The sequence below is a fragment of the Simochromis diagramma genome, unplaced genomic scaffold (genome assembly GCF_900408965.1).
Source record: "Simochromis diagramma unplaced genomic scaffold, fSimDia1.1 OVJJ01000802.1, whole genome shotgun sequence".
Classification (NCBI taxonomy): Eukaryota; Metazoa; Chordata; class Actinopteri; order Cichliformes; family Cichlidae; genus Simochromis; species Simochromis diagramma.
This window is the reverse complement of record NW_024387492.1, coordinates 19,736,049-19,757,166: the sequence shown is the minus strand read 5'-3', so window position 1 is coordinate 19,757,166 and position 21,118 is coordinate 19,736,049. Positions and strand designations below refer to the sequence as shown.

The 21,118-nt window shown below is 38.8% G+C and overlaps 1 protein-coding gene across 2 annotated transcripts in view; it reads left to right on the top strand.

Annotated features, from left to right (window-relative positions):
- igf2r (insulin-like growth factor 2 receptor) overlaps positions 1-21,118 on the top strand; it is a 47,635-nt gene that overhangs the window by 18,698 nt on the left and 7,819 nt on the right. For both annotated transcript variants that reach the window (XM_040018471.1, XM_040018470.1), the window contains exons 9-40: positions 1,482-1,671; positions 1,974-2,077; positions 2,483-2,647; positions 3,334-3,477; positions 3,665-3,820; positions 3,928-4,065; positions 4,911-5,061; positions 5,648-5,816; positions 5,925-6,040; positions 6,183-6,336; positions 7,427-7,603; positions 7,696-7,791; positions 7,937-8,038; positions 9,068-9,230; positions 9,449-9,625; positions 9,886-10,032; positions 12,440-12,618; positions 13,136-13,223; positions 13,351-13,560; positions 13,653-13,783; positions 14,202-14,305; positions 14,918-15,051; positions 15,170-15,366; positions 15,603-15,729; positions 15,977-16,108; positions 17,093-17,252; positions 17,676-17,784; positions 18,624-18,705; positions 18,846-18,973; positions 19,121-19,270; positions 19,359-19,517; positions 19,644-19,848. In XM_040018471.1, the coding sequence (XP_039874405.1) occupies positions 1,482-1,671; positions 1,974-2,077; positions 2,483-2,647; positions 3,334-3,477; positions 3,665-3,820; positions 3,928-4,065; positions 4,911-5,061; positions 5,648-5,816; positions 5,925-6,040; positions 6,183-6,336; positions 7,427-7,603; positions 7,696-7,791; positions 7,937-8,038; positions 9,068-9,230; positions 9,449-9,625; positions 9,886-10,032; positions 12,440-12,618; positions 13,136-13,223; positions 13,351-13,560; positions 13,653-13,783; positions 14,202-14,305; positions 14,918-15,051; positions 15,170-15,366; positions 15,603-15,729; positions 15,977-16,108; positions 17,093-17,252; positions 17,676-17,784; positions 18,624-18,705; positions 18,846-18,973; positions 19,121-19,270; positions 19,359-19,517; positions 19,644-19,848 (4,644 nt within the window). The remainder of the gene's footprint in view (positions 1-1,481; positions 1,672-1,973; positions 2,078-2,482; positions 2,648-3,333; positions 3,478-3,664; positions 3,821-3,927; positions 4,066-4,910; positions 5,062-5,647; positions 5,817-5,924; positions 6,041-6,182; positions 6,337-7,426; positions 7,604-7,695; positions 7,792-7,936; positions 8,039-9,067; positions 9,231-9,448; positions 9,626-9,885; positions 10,033-12,439; positions 12,619-13,135; positions 13,224-13,350; positions 13,561-13,652; positions 13,784-14,201; positions 14,306-14,917; positions 15,052-15,169; positions 15,367-15,602; positions 15,730-15,976; positions 16,109-17,092; positions 17,253-17,675; positions 17,785-18,623; positions 18,706-18,845; positions 18,974-19,120; positions 19,271-19,358; positions 19,518-19,643; positions 19,849-21,118) is intronic.

Here is a 21,118-nt window from a genome sequence, read left to right as displayed (position 1 = left end):
ATATAAATAAAACTGAATTAAATTGAATAAGTGTAGTGTAAAAGCAAAATAAAGCTCAAACATTGTATTTAGTTTTTTGGCAGTTACACAAAACTTGTTTTACATATTTAACTGTCTCATGTTGCTGCTTTTTTTAGGCCCATTTAGAGGAAGTGACTTTATGACTAAATGGTGTATGAACCTCCTGGTTTTGTTAGAAATGTGAAAGGTTTTTCCACTCACTGCCACAGTCCATTTGAAGTCTGTGTGCCACGATGCAGTCCGCAGTTTGGGACAAAAGGATAGTTTCAAGTGAAAAACTTAAGGAAAAAGATGTTTTTCTCATGTTTGTTTTCAGATCTCTGCCTGCTTCATTTTTTGGTGTGACTGTATAAACATTTTTCTTGTTCTTTAAATTGACAAACTGCTTATTTCAAATCAATGGCCATCAGTGATTTTCTTTTTTTTCCCCCCCTTTTTTTTATGGATAAGATAAAAAGGCATCACATTTTCTTTTGTACACTGCTCAAAAAATTAAAGGAAGCCTATTAAATGTCTGGAATATTGACCTACTCAAATAAGTAGCAGAGGGGGTTGCTAATCATATTTGGTGTCATGAAATTAAGAATAGGTGTGCTGGGGGGCAACACAGTGACAACCCCCAAAACAGGAATGGTTCTATAGGTGGAGCCCACTGACATTTTTCTCCCCTCATCTTTTCTGACTGTTTTTTCACTAGTTTCACTAGTTCAGCCTCCTCAATGATGGCACATCAATATATACCATTGCCACTAGGTTTATTGTGTTTCCCAGCACAGTTTCAAGAGCATAATAGAGATTCCAGGATATAGACAGTTACTCCAGGAGAGCTGGACAAAGCCATAGAAAGTCCTTAACCAATCAGCAGGATGAGTATCTGCTCCTTTGTGCAAGGGTAGAACAGGATGAGCTCTACTAGAGCCTTACAAAATGACCTCCAGCAGGTCACTGGAGTGAGATCTGATGAGTTTTGAATGCATTCTTTTCTTTTTTGAGCGCTGTGCTGAGATGCAGCCAGTATGCTTGCTTCATTTTTAGCTTAATAGAAAAAGTGGAAGAACCTTAAGAGGCTTTGATATTCAGGGTCCAGGAAATTCAAACATAGGTTTTATTCGACGGTTATTTAAAAACAAAACAAAACACATATACCAGGTGTTCGCAAATTCTTACATTATGTCCTGTTTTGATCTTCCACATATTAAGCAACAGTTTGTACAGTTTAATAAGAGTTTTAGAAGAGCTGCCTCCAGCCTTAGCTAAGCTAACTATCATCTAGCTATATGTATTATATATGTATAAACAAACATAAATATATGTGTAGTTATCATGTTGTCAGAATTTTGCTATTGAAAAGTAGTTATTGGTTCTGTTGATATTCCTAATAGGTAATGTCCATACATGCAGTAAGATAAAAATCAGTAACATGTTGAATGAAACTTTCAAATGCTTTCTTGTGTTTGTAGCTTCGGATCATCCATACTATACACAGTCTGGGCCCAGTGGCACACCTGACAGCTACATCTACTACCTGAACATATGTGGTAGGGTTCCCACTCAGGAATGTGGTGACGGGCCGTTCATATCATCCTGCCAGGTGAAGAATGGCGAAGGAAGGAAGATTGTGGCTGGAAAATATCAGAACCAGACATTACGGTAATTTCTGTGTGTTTGTGAAGTGTGTGTATAGGAGTATGGGTGTGGAATAGTCCACTGGCCGTGATTACTATTCGTCAGAGAATCACGAAATACAAAAGGATCAAAGATGGTTTTATTATTAAAGTTGTAAATGGTTTTGAAAATAAGTTTTCTAATTTGCTTTAATAAACTTGCTTGTTGAGATGTGTAAATTGTCAAAATGATATCCTGACATTGATCCATGAGCATGGAGCTGTAGAGCAAATCTTGCCTTTCCAACCCCCTTACTTCCCCTTTCCATTGTTTTTCCTCCTCTTCAGTTATTCAGATGGAGATCTGACTCTGATCTATCCAAATGGCCTCAAATGCTCCTCTGGCTTTGAGAGAATGACCATCATCAACTTTCAGTGCAACAAGACTGCTTGTGAGTCAACTTGTTTCTGCTTTCTCACAGATGCTGAAATTCTTGGCACCACCTGGCAGTAGAATAAAAAACGGAGAGGACATATCTGTATAGTAAAAGAGTTACACGGTGTTCTGCCTTGTAAAACAAAGCAAATTGCACAGACAAGGCAAATAGGAGGTCAAAGGGAAATCGAAATAATATTTAGTTTTCATGAGTGTTGTTGGAGTTGATCTCTAAGACAACTCTAATAAAATTCACATTCATAAAATAAATGCACAATTTCCATTTAAATAAATAAGAAATGATTGTAAGGCTCACCTTGTATAATTTGCACATTGTTCCTTTAATGTATAAATATGGAGTTTCAGGTGAAGTTCAGTCTTTATTAACTACTTCTATATTATTTGCCTTTAATTCTTGCAGCCCACGGCGGGCGAGGGAATCCAGAGTTTGCTGGGGAAACCGACTGCACTTATTATTTTAACTGGGATACGGCGTTTGCCTGCATCAAAGAGAAGGAGGATCTGTTATGTCGGGTCACAGATGGCAACAAGCGTTATGACCTTTCACCCCTCACAAGATACCCAGGTGAGTTTTAACAGATCAGTTAAATTTCTCTTCCACTACTGGTTTTGCTTTTCCACCAAAAGCCTAGTTTTTGGCAGGTGGTGCCTTTTTAAATTCTTAATTTAGTGTTTAGCGGTGACTTGAACACAATTTCTTCCCCGGTGCAACTTTTGGTGACTGTTAAGTTACATATGAGTGACACCGGGTGGTGGTGATGATGATGATGATGATGATGAAATGACATAATATATCTTGGAAAATTAAAAGTATTGGGATTTATTATAATTTTTCATGTCGTTGTCGTGCAGTGATGTTGGTATTAAGTTTGGTTCAGATTGGCCGACCTGTTAAGGAGGAAATGGGGTACATAGGTATATGCATGTATTTATGTAGCTAACTACAAATACCATATGCTTAAGTTTATTTACTCAGCATAAAGAATTTCTGTATTTCACTTTGAAAACTGTCGATCTAGCGTGTTTTGTCTCTTTAGGTTTATACACAATAATTTACTATGTGGTTCTAATTAAAATTATATTACTCTGTTTTCCCTGTTGCTTTTATTATAATTACTGTTAATTCACTTGGTTGTGCCCATAGCTTCTCATCGTAGCACATGTTCAGTACCATGCTTTCAGGTGTGACTGAAAAATTAGGGGGAAAAAAAACAACTTTTTTGTATGTTTGTTTTTTCTTTCTTGCTTCAGAGTCAGAGGGCAGTGAGAACTGGGAGGTGGTGGATGATAAATCGTCAAAGGCAGACTCGCGTTACTACCTGAATGTTTGCCACAAAGTCATCCCTACAGGAAGGGCAGCTGGTTGTCCAGTGGATGCCGCCATGTGTGCCGTGGGTAAGAATGTCCACAAGGAGGGCGTTCTTAAAGATTAATCTGGTTGAATCTGAGTACTTTAATAGATTTGTTGACAAGTTATAGTATTTTGGTCCTCATGCATACTTCCCCCAATATGTATGAGACAAACCGTATTTTTCTTGCAGTGAATATGACCATTGTGCTTTATGTGTTGTCTCTTATTCAGATAAGAATAACAGAACTATCAGCCTGGGAAGCTTCCTCTCTTCTCCCCAGAAAACCAAAACTGGAAACGACATCAGGCTGGTGTATACTGATGGAAGTTTTTGCACCCAGAACAAGACAAGGATCAAAACTATCCTGACTCTCAAGTGCAAACCAGGTTTTTTTTTTTAATTTTTTTTTTAAAACCCTCTTCTCCTCTGTTTTCTTAGTTATGTTTCTGCTACTTTTGACTCTTTTGCGTTTCTTTTTCCTGTACTCCTGCAGGAGATCTCGATAGTGCTCCTGTCCTTCTTGGCGTCTCATCTGATAATTGTGTTTATGAGTTGGAGTGGTACACAGCCGCCGCCTGCGTCCTCTCGAAGACGCAGGGGGACAACTGCAAGGTGGAGGACCCTCAAGCTGGTATGACACGCTCACACAACTATAAAATATGTGTGGGCTTTTCCTCATTAGTTTTTAATTTGAGCAAGAAAAGGGATGGAAGAAAACAAGGTAGCAACAGGGTTAATAGAGGCTTTTAGGAAGGAGAAAATGGTATTTCTCAGCCACAAATCCATAAATGCGTTTCTGTGTAAGTTTTTCCTTGAAAGATAAAAGAGGGTAATCATGATCCTTCACGTCTCACTTGGAAATCTGATCGTATATCTTTCTGAGCTCTTAAAATTAATTTCCACTGGCTACAGTCATGATATAGTTTGTTTTGACTGTGAACTGCTAGAAAAGGGTACAATTAACCCAGCACTTATATTGAATTTAAAAAATCATAACAAACAGAAACACATTTGAACTGTTATAAAAGAAAATAAAGAAAACACCTGTTGTCTTCTGATATATATAAATACAAAAAGGGGATAGAAAAGTGGATCTTGCTCCATTTAATATGTGATTGTTTTAAAAATTGATACTTCCAAATCCAAAATGAATTATCTTTTCTTAGCAATTAATTCCAGCTGTGTGCATCTGTCTGTGCATGTGTGTGCGTATGCCAGGAATGACAAAATAATAATCTTGAAAAAGTTAATTAATAAAAAGTCATCTGAACACACCATGGTTTCACTACTCTTGCTCGATACTGCCACCTAGTGGAGAATGTAACACCTGTATCATGGTAGGTTACACGTGTGCCCTCTCACATGTTACTTTCATGATGGCAAACCAGGAAGAAAAAAAACCTGTGGTTGCCTTTTTCTTGTCTCTTTACTTTAAATCCTCTTGTTAAGCTCTAACTAACCTTAGCTTCTCCACAGGCTTCTCTTTCGACTTGTCGCCTCTCTCCAAGCCTCATGGTGGTTTTTACAACCTGACTAAAGGCATCTATCAGTATTACATCAACGTCTGTGGTCCAGTCAGTGTTTCGTCGTGTCCTGAGAAGGCCGGCGCATGCCAGGTGGAAAAGAAGTAAGACTACAGGCTACAAACATGCAAGAAGAATCGCACTTCTTTATTCTGTTCTGCCCCACTTTCTCAACTTTCACTCCACTTTAAGCACTTTTAAAAACAACCGTGCTTAAAAAAAAAAATGAAGTGATGTGAATTTTCTCACAAATCTGAGAAACAATGTAAATTATCCCTGAAGTATTTGTAGTGTGCTTTTGCTGTGTTACCTTAGTTTGCTAATTTTAATACCAATTGGATCAAGAATTCAATAATAATCTGCCTCCATCTGATTGCACTGCAAATTCCTGCTGTATTGAAGGTGTAGTGGAAAGAAGAGGGATAAATCACGCGTTGTGCAACAATGTATTTAGTTTAGGATCTATATTTTTTTTTGGAAGCCTAAGTTAAGCATTCCTTCTATCAATCTGCATTTTGTACATTATACTGGTCATTTTACATCCCAACACACAACATTGTGTGTAAAAAGTTTAGGTCAATATTGAATAACACACTCATTATTAAATTAAAGATCCTGAAACCGAGTGATTTAAATACACTCAGCAATGAAGAAACATGAATAAATTACATCATATTTTTTTTTCTTTAGTGTTTGGAGTCTTGGGGAACAGAACTCCCGTCTGTCGTACTACGATGGGCTGATTCAGCTGAACTACAGTAACGGCACCCCATACAACAACGAAGAGCACACTCCCAGATCTACGCTCATCTCTTTCCTCTGTGACCCACAAATTGGACCAGGAAACCCAGAATTCCAGGTAAATCCTCCCTACCTCTTTGTCAGATTGTTTAAACAGTGTTTGACGTATTTTGTGTCTCCTGTATGATTTGTATATAAACATCTGTTTGTTAAAATCTTCGTTCAGGTAGAAGACAAGTACACGTACAACTTCCGCTGGTATACCTCCTACGCGTGCCCTGAAAGACCTCATGAGTGTTTGGTGACCGATCCAGACACACTGGAACAGTATGACTTATCCAGGTAATGCTTTTAAAAAGCATTGTGCAGCAGCTGCTTTACCAGTGTCTAAATCCAAGGCCATGAAAATAAGTACATCCAGTCCAGCACTGAATTGTTTCCAATCTGCTGTCCTCCTCGTCAATCTTTTCTTCTTCGATTTCAGCCTGTCACACACCACCTCCAACTGGCAGGTGATGGACTTATCCGACAGCAATAATCTGAAGAAGTATTACATCAACGTATGTCGCCCCATCAGCCCTGTACATGGCTGCGACCGCGATGCCTCCATCTGCGAGATGAAATATGTAACCAAACAGGTCTGTAACATTAAACACCTCCACTGAATCAGAGAGATGTGACATTACTGAGGAGGAACACACAGCTCATGTCAGTCTTCTGGTGAATATTTAACATTGTACCAAACTTTCCCTGGTGGAGACCAGACGGTGAACTGCAGTAACACAAGAAAGCATAGCTTGAGTATCATCCTCAAAACACCTTGTCAAAATCAGAATCTGGACACCAGTGAGTCCAGCCATACACCCCTTTGCCAACTCTGATTGGGTAGTCGAGGCCTGGATGGGATGCGTTTTTCAAAGGTCTTGAGGCAAATTTGACTTTGAATCTTTTCTCATTGCATTGAAATCTTGTGTATATATAACCTGACCAGAAGGACCGTGAAACTGACTTGAAAGGGGGCCTTGTTGCAAATCCACTTCGGGTTTATGACTGATTGTGTTAATTTTTCTTGCTGGTTTTAGAGAATTGTGACTATACCACTATGGGCCAGATTTACTAATGTATTGCTCATGAAAAAAGAACTATCTGTATTTGCAAAGAGAACAGTGAGAGGTATGACTTTACCACTGGTTAAAGGAATTCAACCAAGAATAAGTTTGCAGAGTGGACTGATTTGAACTTTAAATTTGTCTGGCTTTGTCTCTAACTACCATCCCTACATGTGTAATTGACAGTTACAGTCAACTCTGACAACAGAGCTGGCAACAACAAATTCCTCTTTTTCCATCATATACTTTATATTACAGTTGACAGAAACGATAATACTTATTTTGCTACACTATTTTTAATATGTTAATATTTATTGATTAGTCTAGTGTGCCTTTAGAGATGGAAAGCTCTGGACATGAATATAGGCGTACCAAACATTTAATAACCCAGAAGAAAGTGACACAAAATATGATTTGCTATATTTTTGTAAACAAAGTCATTCGGCAAATGATTTTTCTGTGTTGTTGCTGCTCTTTTTTTATTTTTTAATATTGCTTCCACCCATTTTATAATAACATGCTCAGGGTGAACATTTGAATAAGAATTTCAAAGTAACTGCAGAGTGTGAGTGGTGTCTGATACTGAATTATTTACCTGTTCCCTCCTCCCTCCCCTCAGGGCTCTGTAGAGGAGGTGGTGTCAGTCAGTAACATGGGCATTTCAAAGCGAGGGCCGATCATCGAAGCACGGGACCGCCTTATGCTGGAGTTCACAGATGGCTCTGCCTGTGATTCGGACGGTCAGAAACTCTCGTATACAACGCGCATTCACCTGGTCTGCTCCAGAGGGACTCTCGTGAGTAAATGCAGTTTTGAGAAGAGAATGGCTTGCTGGCTGTCTACAGTGGTGGTTTGAGTGTAACAGTGTTTGCGCTCCACACTATTCAGGTTAAGGGACCGCGATTCCTGATGTACCAGAACTGCACTGCCACCTTTATGTGGGAGACCAATGCAGCCTGTGCCATCAGAACCATCACAAACAATGTAAGTGTACTTGCATGGATCTTAATTCTTAATTTGACTTAATTATAATTGATACACTGTGGTAAACTTAACAAAATACTTGAAATGGTTGTAATCTGCGTGGGGTTTTGGGTTTTTTTTTTTTTTTTTTTTTTTGGCGTATCAGACATGTGCTGTGGTGGACCCCAACACTGGCTTTGCGTACAACCTAACGCCTTTGGCTTCCAAGACCGGATACAATACAAGTGGGAATGGCAAGAAATTCCTGGTAAGACACTTCAACAAATTATAGCTCTCAAGTGTTGCATGGAAGTGTTGCAGTGCTATGGAAAACATTACATTTTTGCATTTCAAGTGATATTTTTCAAATGGTTATATTAAATTCTAATCAAATAAAGCATTGTGAGGAGGGAATTTAATTGCCAGCCGTGTAGGGTAACGAATGCTTTATGACAGTTGCCTTAAGTAGTAAGTGGAAAATTAATTTGTACAAATTCACATTAGAGCTATATAGCGCATTACGTAGCACTAAATCATGGCAGATGAAGCTTTCTGATTGTAGTTCATGAAACTTCAGAATAAGATGAAAAATGTTGATTGTCCTCGTTTAGTTTATTTTAAAAAATGTGAAAGTATGAAACAAGGTTTTTCTTTTAAATGCTACTAAAAAGGGTAATGAATTATATTAACGGATAAACCTTATGAATGCAGACTGATGAAACAACAGTTTCAGCTTTAAAATGATTGCACATCATTTAACTTTGGGTGTAACTAGCACTTTTTTTCTTCTTCTTTTAATTTTTTAACCTCTGCAGAGGTTTCTTCCTGTTGAAAGGGACGTTTTCTTTCCCTCTGTCGCCAAAGTGCTTGCTCATTAGAGGTTGTCTAACTGTTGGGAGTTTTTCTGTATTATTGCAGGGGCTTTACAATATAAAATGATTTGGTGCTATATAAATAAAATTGAATTTAACATTTTAAATAAAAATGTAACCTATTAATCTAATATAAAAAAACAAACAAAAAAAACATTAAAACTATAAAACTTAAACACCAACATTTATAAGCTTTGGCAGGCAAGTGACTAAAATGATCCAAAATATTGTCTTTTTACTGCTGATTTACCTGTTGTTGTTTTGTATTCTTTTTAGTTTTTGAATTGGATGTGTGATGCTGGACTACATCATTCAACTGTGTATTCACAGACTTTGTCGTTAAGATGTTTACTTATTATATGGTATGAAATATCGCATAAAGGAAACTGCACACGAACTCAAAGTGGTATCCCACCTACCTGCAGGTAAACATCTGCTCAGATGTAGCTGAATGTGGTCAGGGAATGGCCGGCTGTGAGCTGGAGAACGAGCACCCCATCAGCCCTGTGGGGGAGGAGAAGACCCTCCAGTATTCAACTGACGGCATCCTCCAACTAACATACAGGGGACCTGTTGATGTTCCAACAGGTAGCAAAAGCACAATAGAAAATGTACAAAATAAAGCAGTTCACGCTGGATCTTGAAATGTGTCACACAGTGAGATCTGATGATGGACATGGCCAAGAGTCCATTCATTTTGTATTTTGATCAAACAACACGATGGTTATAAACAAAAATACTGATGCTATTTTTATGTTACAGTGGTGCACTTTTTGTGACTTTCCTCCATTTTGCTTTTTCATCAGCAACTCGGGACACCTTCCGGATTAATTTTGTGTGTGATCCAAAGTCTTACCCTGGATCCTTAAAACTGGTGCGAGAGGACATGAGTACTTCCCCTAAGCATGTGGTCCATGACGTCCTCTTTGAGTTCTCCACCGCTTTGGCCTGCATGCCTGCTCCAGTTGACTGCAGGATCACAGGTTTGGAGACACACACACACACACACACACACACACACACACACACACACACACACACACACACACACACACACACACACACACACACACACACACACACACACATTAATTATCATGGCTTCTTTTTTTCAGGTGTCACTATATAAATTTTTTTTTTTTTTTTTTTTTTTAAGAATTTGTTAGATTAAAAAAACGTTTACTAACTTGAACATGTCTTCATTAATTAATGAATAAATCTGATTTATTTTTTTCACTTCTAGATTTACATGGTAATGAGTATGACCTGAGTCACCTGATCCGGGATGAAGATGACTACCCGTGGAATCCCATAAACACAGATTCAGGCACATCAAGGAGGTTTTATATCAACGTCTGCAAACCCCTCCCACATGTAGATGAGTGTCCAGGTGAGAAATTAACAGGTTTAGATAGACATAAGAGGATTTGACGTTGACGAGGATTTGACACAACTAGGGCTGCAACTATTCATTGATTATTTTGAATAATTTGTTTATAAAAAAATTCTCGATACGAAGTCTTCGATGCTTTGTTTGAGGCACGGCTCCGTAGCTTGCCATTGTCACCATGGAAATGCTAATGTGAGCATTTCACCCACATTTGCGACTAAAGCAGACGTGCAATGCAAACATGTTTAGAGCAGCTAGTGAATAAAAATTCTGACAACATTAAGCCCACACACGGCGCAGTTTTAAACAGAAACGCCAACAACAGCAGCGGAGACTATGACGTTGGCACAGTTTAATGTGAAGCCAGAGTCTGTTTACACACTGCAAAGAGACTCAGCCAGTGCTGAGAAGATGAGCGCAGGTAGAGTTAAAGAACACGCGTTTCTAGCGCCCAAAAAAGCAGCTGTTCTGGTGACCACCATTTAAACTTTTACTTTTACCAAAGCCCCTGATCAGCAAACTCCAATGTGAAGGAGACAAGCAAACTTTGTATCTGCTCCTTCCACAGCCATTTGTTTTAAACAGCGAAAAATCAGCAGTAAGCCTCCAGAAGTTGTATTAAAATATGCAGATGAACTGTTAACCTAGTCTGATACCACATTTAAATTGTACAGGTTGCTGGTTAACTGATTTGCCTTCATTTACAATTTATTGTTATAAAATACACACAGTTAAGTCTGACATATGTTTTTTGATAGTCTTACTTCATTTACTTGGTGTAAATAAGCAGAGCAGAGAATAAGAAGAGTCTTCCATTGGAGATCGATGATTAATATTGCTTTGAGTGGAACGGGTTAACCCTTTAAAGCCGATCGGAGCAGGGACGCTCTGTTTTGCCTAACTAGTTTTAAATCCCGGTAGCACTGCAACCACGTAAGCTAGCGCAATAATTTTTTTTGCATATAAAACCGGAGGAGTTGTACTTACATCTTATGCCATCAGCTTGTCCTCGGTCACGGTTTCCTTCCACATATAGCTTTGCAAAAACTGCATAAAAAGCACTTGCAGCAACAAAAACATAATTTTCCAGAAACACGCTTTGCCGATCCGATCAGCTGTTTGTAACACTTCCTACGACCATCAGCGTGAACTATCGCGTGTCCTCCATGTCCTGCTCGAAACCGGAAGTGACGTCATTTTGCGGAAATGTAGTTTTTTACCATCAGGGCCTTATGAGCCTATACTGGTGTTTTTAAAAGTTATGTTTGACTTTATGACTTTCGGTGTCGTTTCTGGGATGCTTAGGACTCATATTGCACTGCTGGAAACTGTTTATTTTGATGCATATGCTGCTTTTTTTGCAAATTTGCATTATAATATTTATTTTCATTTTTCCTGCAGTATATAAAAATTGGTGTATTTCAAAAATGAAACTACGAAGACACTTAAAATAAATTTCCTGTGGTGGGAAACTATTTTGTGCAACTTTTTTGTATTTACAGCTTTGAGGGATAAGCCTCTTAAATTTCTCTAACTAGAAATATATGTTAAAAAAACAAAAATGATTTTACATTTTTTTGTAGTTTATTGCACTTTTTTGCAATTTATGTAGTTACTATGCACTTAATGCAGACATATTATTAAAATTTGGGCTATAATGGTTGTATTGATGTATAGCAACTTGAAATGCTCCCACAAATGGCACTACAGCATGTAAAAACATAATATAAGCTCTGGCTGACTTGGTTCTATGGTAGGTCTTAAAGGGTTAATGAACCCTAACTGATGCAGTGAGTAGCTTCTCTCTTTGTAAACAACCACGTTGCCAGTCTGTGGGCGTAGAAGAGATTTTACTCTGTTTCACAAGGGTCAAATTATTGGCCTGCATCAAGCAAAGAAAATAACTAAGAATATGAAACTACAGAAACTCGTTTAGAAACTGTGCAATGCATTTATGAAAATCTGTAACCAAAGTGGGGAAATGGAATCTCTGAGGAACTGATGCGGTCCAATTAAAAAAACCAAATAATTAATAGAAATCAACATTTGAAATCACAGCTATGTTTAACATTCAGAGAGCACTTCTACTTACAAAGTCAGTGACCAAGTTTTTGCACAAATGAAAAAACTTTATGCAGCTGTCTGACTCTTCCATCATCAATACAAGTTCTTAACATTTAATTCAGTTCTGGATGTAAATAAATGTTGTGATGTTTTTAAAAATGATCTCACAGCAAATGCATGTTGTCATCAAAGCTAAATAAAAATATGAATGACTTTTTTTTTGTTTATTGTTTTGTTTTTTGGAAAGGCATTTTCCTAAATGCTAGACTGTAAGGATGGCACGGGATATTACTGGAAAAATGCAGGCAAATAGTTGGAGTGTAACATTTTGTATTGTCTGCAGTGGGCTTTTTGGGATCCTGCGTTGTCATTGATGGCAAAGGATACAACCTGGGATACATCCAGTCCAGCCCACAGGCAGCAGAAGATGGCTCCATCAGCGTGGTGTACCAGAATGGAGACAAATGCGGGTCTTCGTCCCAGTACTCAACTCGCATCATCTTTCAGTGTGATGAAAACCCGGTGAGTGTTTTTAGACTCTTGAACTAACCCAGTCATAATGTTCACAAGATGACTATTTGATATTATTATAATATAAATGTTTTAGTTGTGTGGATCAGATTTGGTAGGAAAAATGTGATGTTTATTTTCTAGTTTCTAACTGCGATAGAGGCTAAGTGAGAAAACTTGTACTGTTTATTTTAGTGCTTTCTTCAGTAGCACTGTTAGACTTTAACTCACTAACTGAAAGCTACATTTTATGGTTACTTTGTTACCAAAAATACATAAAATAAGTTCCCCTTGAGGTATTTGCAAATGGATTTCATGATAGAGGCATACCTTCATTTTATTTGTTTGAGATGTGTACCGAATTAATCTCTGAATACCTTCTGTAGCTTTTTCTGGTCTTGTCTGTTTTAGGCAAATCACAAATAAAAATTCATTTTTGTCTTTTAAATGTTGCATGTTCAACTCGACCTGTAGCAATTTCTTTTAATCTAAATTTTGATTATTTGTGTCCATTTGTATTTACTTCAAGGGCTCTCCCATGTTTGACCGTATAGATGGCTGTGAATATGTCTTCATCTGGCGGACGTCCGAGGCCTGCCCTATCAGGAAGTCACAAGGTAAAATCGTCTGTGACAGTGGACAGAAACTGTTCCTTAAGGTTAAACATAGAGACAAAATCTGTACATTTTAGCATTTGATCCACCATGGAAATGGACAATAAATTGTCCGAACTTTCCCTCATAGGTGCTGACTGTCGAGTTCGTGACCCTAAGAGTGGCTATGAATTTGATCTGAGCTCTCTGAAGGGTAGAGATTACTTCCTAAATGCTGCCAAGTACACTTACTATCTTTCAATTTGCGGCGGACTCCAAAAAGATGTTTGCACCCACAAAAAGACAGAAGGTGAAACTGTCTCCTCCTGCCAAGTTGCCGGAGGAAAACATAAGATCGCAGGTATGAAAAGACAGATTAAACATTACACTGTATAAGAAACTCTGTCATTTTACAGTACTCGTGTTTTTGAATTTTCGCTCGTGTGAACACAGGAATGGCAAACCAGGTGCTAACTTATGTTGGAGACCAGATCATCCTGAACTACACCAGTGGAGAGATCTGCCATAAAGTTTATGAGAGGTCTACCAATATCTACTTCTCCTGCAACCCTGACAGGAATCCTGTAAGTTTAACACACACAGAAAATCTGCTCCTCCTATGTAGCTTTGAAGGGGTTGTTAACAGAGAGCAACAGATCAGATACCTGTAAGACTGACTGGTGACTGAGTGACAGTTTTGCACTTGGAGATTTGTGGTTGAAAGAATCCTCCTGTGGTTTGTCTCCACATAAATGACCACTGTGTTTCAGGGCCTGCCTTCTGCACACATTACTGTTAGTTGCAGAATTGATCTCTGAATAGATAAAAAATATAAACAAGATGTATATAAAAAAAAAAAAAAAAAAAATTTAAATCTCTCTGATTCTTTTTTTTGGGGGGGGGGGGGTTGTTACACATAATGTTGGGCCGTTATTTTTCATGACACACAGAGGTCTTCTAAGCTCTTAAGCAATTGTGTCTAATGCTACTTCACTTTTTCAGGGAGAACCGGAGTATATTAGGGAGACTCCAGACTGCACCTATTTGTTCAACTGGCCCACTGCACTGGCCTGTGTCCCAGTCAAGACCACCAGCTGCTCTTACAAGTAAATCGTCCTCGTGTCATTATTGTCTTCCAATTTTTGTGTGTGTGTGTGTGTGTGTGTGTGTGTGTGTGTGTGTGTGTGTGAATTATACCATGGTGTCAGGTCTGCGCTTCCACAGGCCCCGCTGGTTTACAAAGTTATTCTCATTAACGACAAGCAAGGAAACAAGACTAACATCTTTAACTGGATTTACTTGCCCCGGTCGGTGTCTCGGTGCCTTTTATTGAAAACAGTTACAGTACACAAAAGCACCTCTTGTGTTTGGGGGTGCGTGTTTGTGACCTCCTGCTCACCAAAAGGATCATAAAAGCAGGAAGTTTACTAAGCAACAAACAGAACCCTCACATAGATCCCTACAATAAAACACTTCAGCCTCCCCCAGCAACAAACTGGCTGGAGAGGTGACAAAGGAACGTCTTTGATCCTACAGTTTGAACTAAGACTTACAAATTTAAGTAACACAATGACAACATTTAACAATTTGACTCCAACACACGGACTTCTTTTTTTCTTATAGTGTATGTAGTTTGTATAACTTAGTAGAATTTAATTATCATTTACAGAAAGGACCACAGTTCAGAATTTTCTCCTTTTTTCCTTTTCTCTTGTCAGTGATGATCAGGGTCGCTCGTACGACCTCTCACCTCTGGCTATGGACTCTGGGAACTGGGAGGCGGAACTTCCCACTGGGGACACAAATAAACAGTATTACATTAATGTCTGTAGGTCGCTGGTGAAGCAGAAAGGTTGGTGTAAAGGATACAGTAATGTCATTACATCTACCTCTGGTTTAGAGTTTAAATATAATTCTGGCCCAAATTTCTGTGTCTTGAAATCCACTGAAAATCCTTCTCCTTGCTACAGACCCATGGAAGTGTCCCTCCACTGCAGCGTCATGCCTGAAGGTTGGAGATAAATATTTGAGTCTGGGTCAGATCCATTCTGGTCCTACGTGGGACGGAAATGTCCTAATGCTGCAGTACACCAGCGGCCAGGCTTGTTCAGATGGAAGCCGCAACAGGACCAGTATCATCCGCTTCCAGTGTGACAAAAACAAAGTGGTAAGAACTGTACTCAAAAGATGGTCAGCTAAAATGTTTGATGGCAGTCAGGCTGTAAAACATGCAGTAAACAGTTTGTTGAGCATCAAATGGCTTTCTAAACCACACGTGAGGTGGAATGTAGGATCCATGTAGAAGAGGCTCACTGCTTTTCCCCCGTAGGGTCCAAATTTGAGTTATTTTAAAATATAAAAAAAAAATAAAATAAAAAACATGTATTTATATGCCCCACATAGAACTCTCGGCCTACTCTGATCTCTGACATTGAAGACTGTGTGTACACCTTCATGTGGAAAACAGCTGCTGCCTGCCCTCTAAATAGTGTCCAGCATGACAACTGCAGAGTCACCAACCCTGCTACAGGTCAGAAACACACACTTTCTCCTCATATCATCTTTGTTTATTTTGATATACCTGCTGGAGTAATAAAAGGAGAATGTTATGGTAATATGCATTTAAATTTAAGTTCTCAAAAAGCATCTGCTTTCCCTTTTTATTCCTCTTTATGTCTGCTGATCTCTGGTATTCTCTTAAGAGTGTGTAAAGATGTGTACAAGTTAAATATCTATTTCTAAATAGCCGCAGTGCTAAACCATGACATCTTCCATAGGTCATTTATTTGATCTGAACCCCTTGAAGAAGGATGAGGGTTACACTGTGCACCATCATAAGGACCAGAAGATGGTGTTCCGCATGAACATCTGTGGATCTGTGGCCAACACTGGTTGCAGCCCTGACACTGGTACGTCACTGGCAATCGGCGAGTTGTTAATTTAGCCACACCACATTTCTGGATTATATTAGCCAATTTCTCATTACAAAAAATGAAAGATCTACCAAGTTGAGAAGTATGCTTGGATTATTTTAATTCTATGAATTGTGAAAAATCAGCAGTGGTGGTAGCTTTTATTTGGTATGCTGCTTCAAATATTTCTCTGGTCTAGGGCCTCTCTCAGTTGAATATTATACAATTTGGCGCAGATAAATTTGACTCTGTTGTGCAATCATGTCGATGGAAGTCTAGCAGATCATTTCTCTTCAGTCACTGAGACGATCAGAGGTCTCTGTTATGTCATCATTGAATCAGAGTGTATACAGGAGTCACTTTCAGGCAATCGGTTCTGCTTTTAACCAGTCAGTTACTTTATAAAGAAAACAAAGCACCTCTGTAGTTAGGAGAGATTGCTTCCTTCAACTTTCATCTGGTTACTGTTTAGTCTTGATAGATATTCAGAAACTTTATGAAACGCCAAGAACGTCATAACTGTTTGTCTGCAACACAAGCAACGAATGAAACCCAAACAGACACTTGAATTTCCAGGTTCTCTCAAATTATTGACCGCTCACTTACCAGAGAGTTAAAAAATGGTCTGGATTTGTAACTGATGATGGCTATGCTAAGAAATGTTTAATCAGCATCAGATACACAGTGGGGGAGAATAATATGTGGCAATACAAGTGCAGTAAGGTCATGGTTCGAATGCTCAACAATGGGATATATTTGCAGTCCTGAAAAAAATACTATTAATTAAAAAGTAATAATAAAAATGAATCCCAGAGTCTGAGCTGAATTTGATCACTCACTCGCTAAGAAATATAAATATTTCCCAAAAAACTTTGAGCGTTCAGCAGATTTCCAGCTGGTAGAACAGATCTATGGAATATTTATATTTTTGTGTTTTACATTTAAAGCTTTCTGAATGATCTCCATGAATATGTGTTATAGCTGTGTGCATTAAGGAAGGCAGTGATGTGGTCAGTGGTGGTAAGGTGAGCAATAAGCTCTCATACAAGGACCATGTTCTGGAGCTCACCTATGAAGAAGGAAGTCCATGCCCTGCAAACCGTAGCCTCACCCACAGCACCGTCATCAGCTTCATCTGCAGGTACATTTTCCTCCATTTGCATCTTAATTTTCATCTATAACTACGTCAAGCATAGAGCATTCTCAGGAATCACATTTTCTCAAACCTGCGTTGTTCAGGAATAGCAAACTGAGATTTAAAGTGCCCCTTAAGAGAAAATTCATACCTGTATACATCGTGATACTGTGTGTCATTTGTTTCCTCCAATTTTCCTAAATGTAAAACTAACTTGAATTAATCCTTTATTTCAGAATCTGGTAGTGATGGAAAAACTAGAGTGTGAGAGCTTTATTGATGAAGTAGTGGTTCATCTTTTAAATAAGAGTAAACTCACTACAAGTATTTACAGATTTGTTAAACGCCGTTTTAATGCAACCTTGGTGATTTTAATATATTTATTAAGAATAAACGAGCCTTTGCTTTGAATGTTTTGTGTTTTTGCAGGCCAGCTAGCATGAGCTCAGCCCCCTCAGAGCCAGTGCTGATTGGCTCAAACACTGAAACGTGCACGCACTTCTTCGCTTTCCACACACCGTTGGTTTGTGAGCAGCCTGTAAGTATGTTTGTGTGAGAGAAGACTCACCAGTCCATCACAGGTGGAAAAGGAATGTACTTTTGTAATAAGATTTAAAAATAAATAAATAAAGTTAGTGTTTTCCCTTGTAGTAAATTAAGTAGAAAAGTGCTGTATAAAAACTACTCCAGCTCCCATGAGTACTCAAAGCACTTGTCTCATTCACCCATTCATACAAGCACCTTTTCTATACTTAAGTGCTTTCTAGCTAACAATTAGCACACCAATGGATGCAACAGAGTGAACCTTGGTGTCACTACCTGCACACATGCAGACCCCAACCTTCAGATTAGTAGATGACTTGCTCTACAGCCTCACAGCTGATGAAAAATCATAAATGATTATAGCGTGTTTGTGTTTGCTGTGATATAACCAGCTGCTTACGTTTCACTGCACAGATGAAGGAGAAAATTGTTTAGGCAGAAAGACTATATACAGTCAATACAGCCTGTTGTTGCAGTGCTGCCTTTATGTTGAAAAGCTGTTCTGACATACTGCAGTTCAGTTGGAAAACAGGGTGTGCTCTTTCCTAATATGGCACATAATTTCCCAGAGAGAAGCAAACTTAAGTTAACAGAGGCAGACAGGTCACCTGAAGTCAGCTTCTTAGGGGTCATCAAAGGAGCGGGGAATGTCCAATGATAAGCAGATGTCCCTGAAGCTTTTGTGTAGTCTCTAAAAGTTTGGTAACATTAGAAAATAAACATGGTTGAACTCCTGGACTCTAAAGTTGTAATTGTTTGATGGCTCATGACTTACAGTATAGTTTTGTGCTCTAAAAAGGGATTTTTCTTTTCTGCTTTTCCTTTAATAAAAAGGTAACTTGTTCAGTCCAGAACGGCTCTGCTCTCATAGACCTGACTCCTCTGATTCATGTCAGCGGATACTACACAGCAACAGGTCAGTGAGACACAGGTTCACCTCTCACACCTATAGACATAGCAGAGTTGCATCACTTTGAGTTAAAATGAAGAGTCCCTGTACAACAATATGCACTGTGTCAGTCCTTAACAGTCTGCATGTTCCTCCTTTGAGAATAGATGACGACATTGACCCGGATAACCCAGACTTCTACGTCAACATCTGCCAGCCTCTAAACCCCATCCCTGGGGTCAACTGCCCACCTGGAGCCGCTATCTGCATGGATCCATATGACGGACCACCTGTGGTGAGTTCTTTGACAAATGCTGTCCTTTACACTATTTAAAAAAAAAAAAAAAAAAAATTTAATTGCTTTGATCTGCCTTACCAAGGCAGTGACATCACAAGGACTTAATGTTAATAAAATAATAATTTTCATTATTGTCTCTTGAAGGAAATTGGTCGCACCACCCGTGGTCCAGAGCTCAACAAATTAACAAGGGAGGTATCCATCACCTACAACAGCTCAACAAAGTGTGCTTTGGACCCTCTACAGAACTACACTTCAACCATTGTCTTTACCTGCCGGAGAGGCCTGGAGCTGGTCAGCAGAGCTATATAATAAGAGTATTTACTTTTTGCCTGTTCTCTTTATCCTGGTTATTTTTTAACTACTTTCTATCTCTGAACAGGGCTCTCCGCAAATGCTGAGGCTGCAGGGCTGCGTCTATTTCTTTGAGTGGGCAACCCCGATAGTCTGTTCAGATGCCACTAACACCAGCGGCTGCCAGCTTACTGACTCTCAGCTCCAGTTTACATTTGACCTGTCAAACCTCTCCAAGGAAGTTCAGGTGAGCTGATGATATACTGAACACTTTCTAACCAGAGGAAGTCTATTTGATTCAAAAGTTTCACTGTAACAGAAATATTCTTTGTTTAGAAGCATAGGAAGGTCAGAGCTCTGTGTGTATGTCTAGGTAAACGGGAACTCGGGTACGTATCACATCAAAGTCTGCGGCTCAGTGAAAGAACCGGCCTGTAAGCAGAGTGCAGTGTGCCACGTTTCTGGTTCAGACAAGTTGACGTCATCATTTGGCATCAGTAAAGCCATGACAATGGACTTCAAACACGAAGAGCAGGCTGTGCTGATGCAGTATGGTGGAGGAGATCTCTGCGCATCAGGTAAAGTCTTCTGTAATTAGTAAAGCTCTTATAGCTAGCTCAAAAACAAGGTATGATGTTAATGTGAAATATGCTTCAAAAGAAAAAAACTGAAATAAAATGACGTTTTATTGTTCACAGCCTCAAAATATACACAATATGTCATACAAATTTGCAATAATGATATTAGTATTTATTTAAGAAAAATGACTGAACAGCATTTTTATTGGTCACCGCAGCTTGCAAATAGCAGCATTTATCAGAAGAAACAAATTAAGGAAGTTTTCCCTGCATGTTCTCCCTGTGTTTGCATGTATTCTCTGTGGGTACTCCAGCTTCCTTCCACAGTCCAACGACATGCAGTTAGTGGGGTAATAATTGTAAACTGCCCATCCGTGTGAATGTCAGTGCAAATGGTTTTCTGTCTCTCTGTATTAGCCATGTGATAGACTGTCCGCCTATCCCAGCTAGCATTGGCTGCCACAATGCACCCCCCCCCCCCCCCCCCGACGACCCTGAATTGGATAAATGGAAGAGAATGGATGAATGGGAAAAATGAAGGGCATTTTGTCCATCCATCCAGCTACCGTCACTGATGGCAAACTACCTACAGCAGCTTTCATGCATATTGTGTAAAGTATTAGGCTTGTTGTAGCCAAACCAAGTGGCTTCCTTTTACTAAATCATCAATCAGAGGCTGACTTGCAGGGGTTTGTGTCATTGTTGTGTGCACTTGAATGGAAATGCATTACATCATCATATCATTGATATCAAGATTACACTTTTTGGGGGGTCACATAAAAGTTTATAGCAATGTAAGATGGTATGATATGACACAGCGCTACTAAACTGAAAACAAAAATTAAAAACACAATGAAAATAAAAGTAACATAAAAGGTAATGAGGAGAATATGCAAATGTCACATCGATTAATAAAATTGTTAAGATTTTTGTGAAACTGGTTATTGTGTCTTCTGCATTACTGCAATATGTTTAAAAAAAAAAAAACACACACACACTAAAATCCAAAATGGTGTTATCTCAAATTAAAGGACAGTTTAATTGCTTAAGGTGAAAAGTAAAACTACCCTGGATAACCTCTTAATGTATCAAATGGTGTAAAACTAATTAATTATTCTACTAATCAGGCCTTATTAGGATGAAGCTCTCAATCTATTATAAACATTGGTCAAATTTTTGAAAAGCAGTTTAAGAGGTTTATGCATTTATATGCAGTGACCACAGAGGGTGAGGTGTGTGTGTGTTTCCATTCAGTCTCATGAAGAAGACT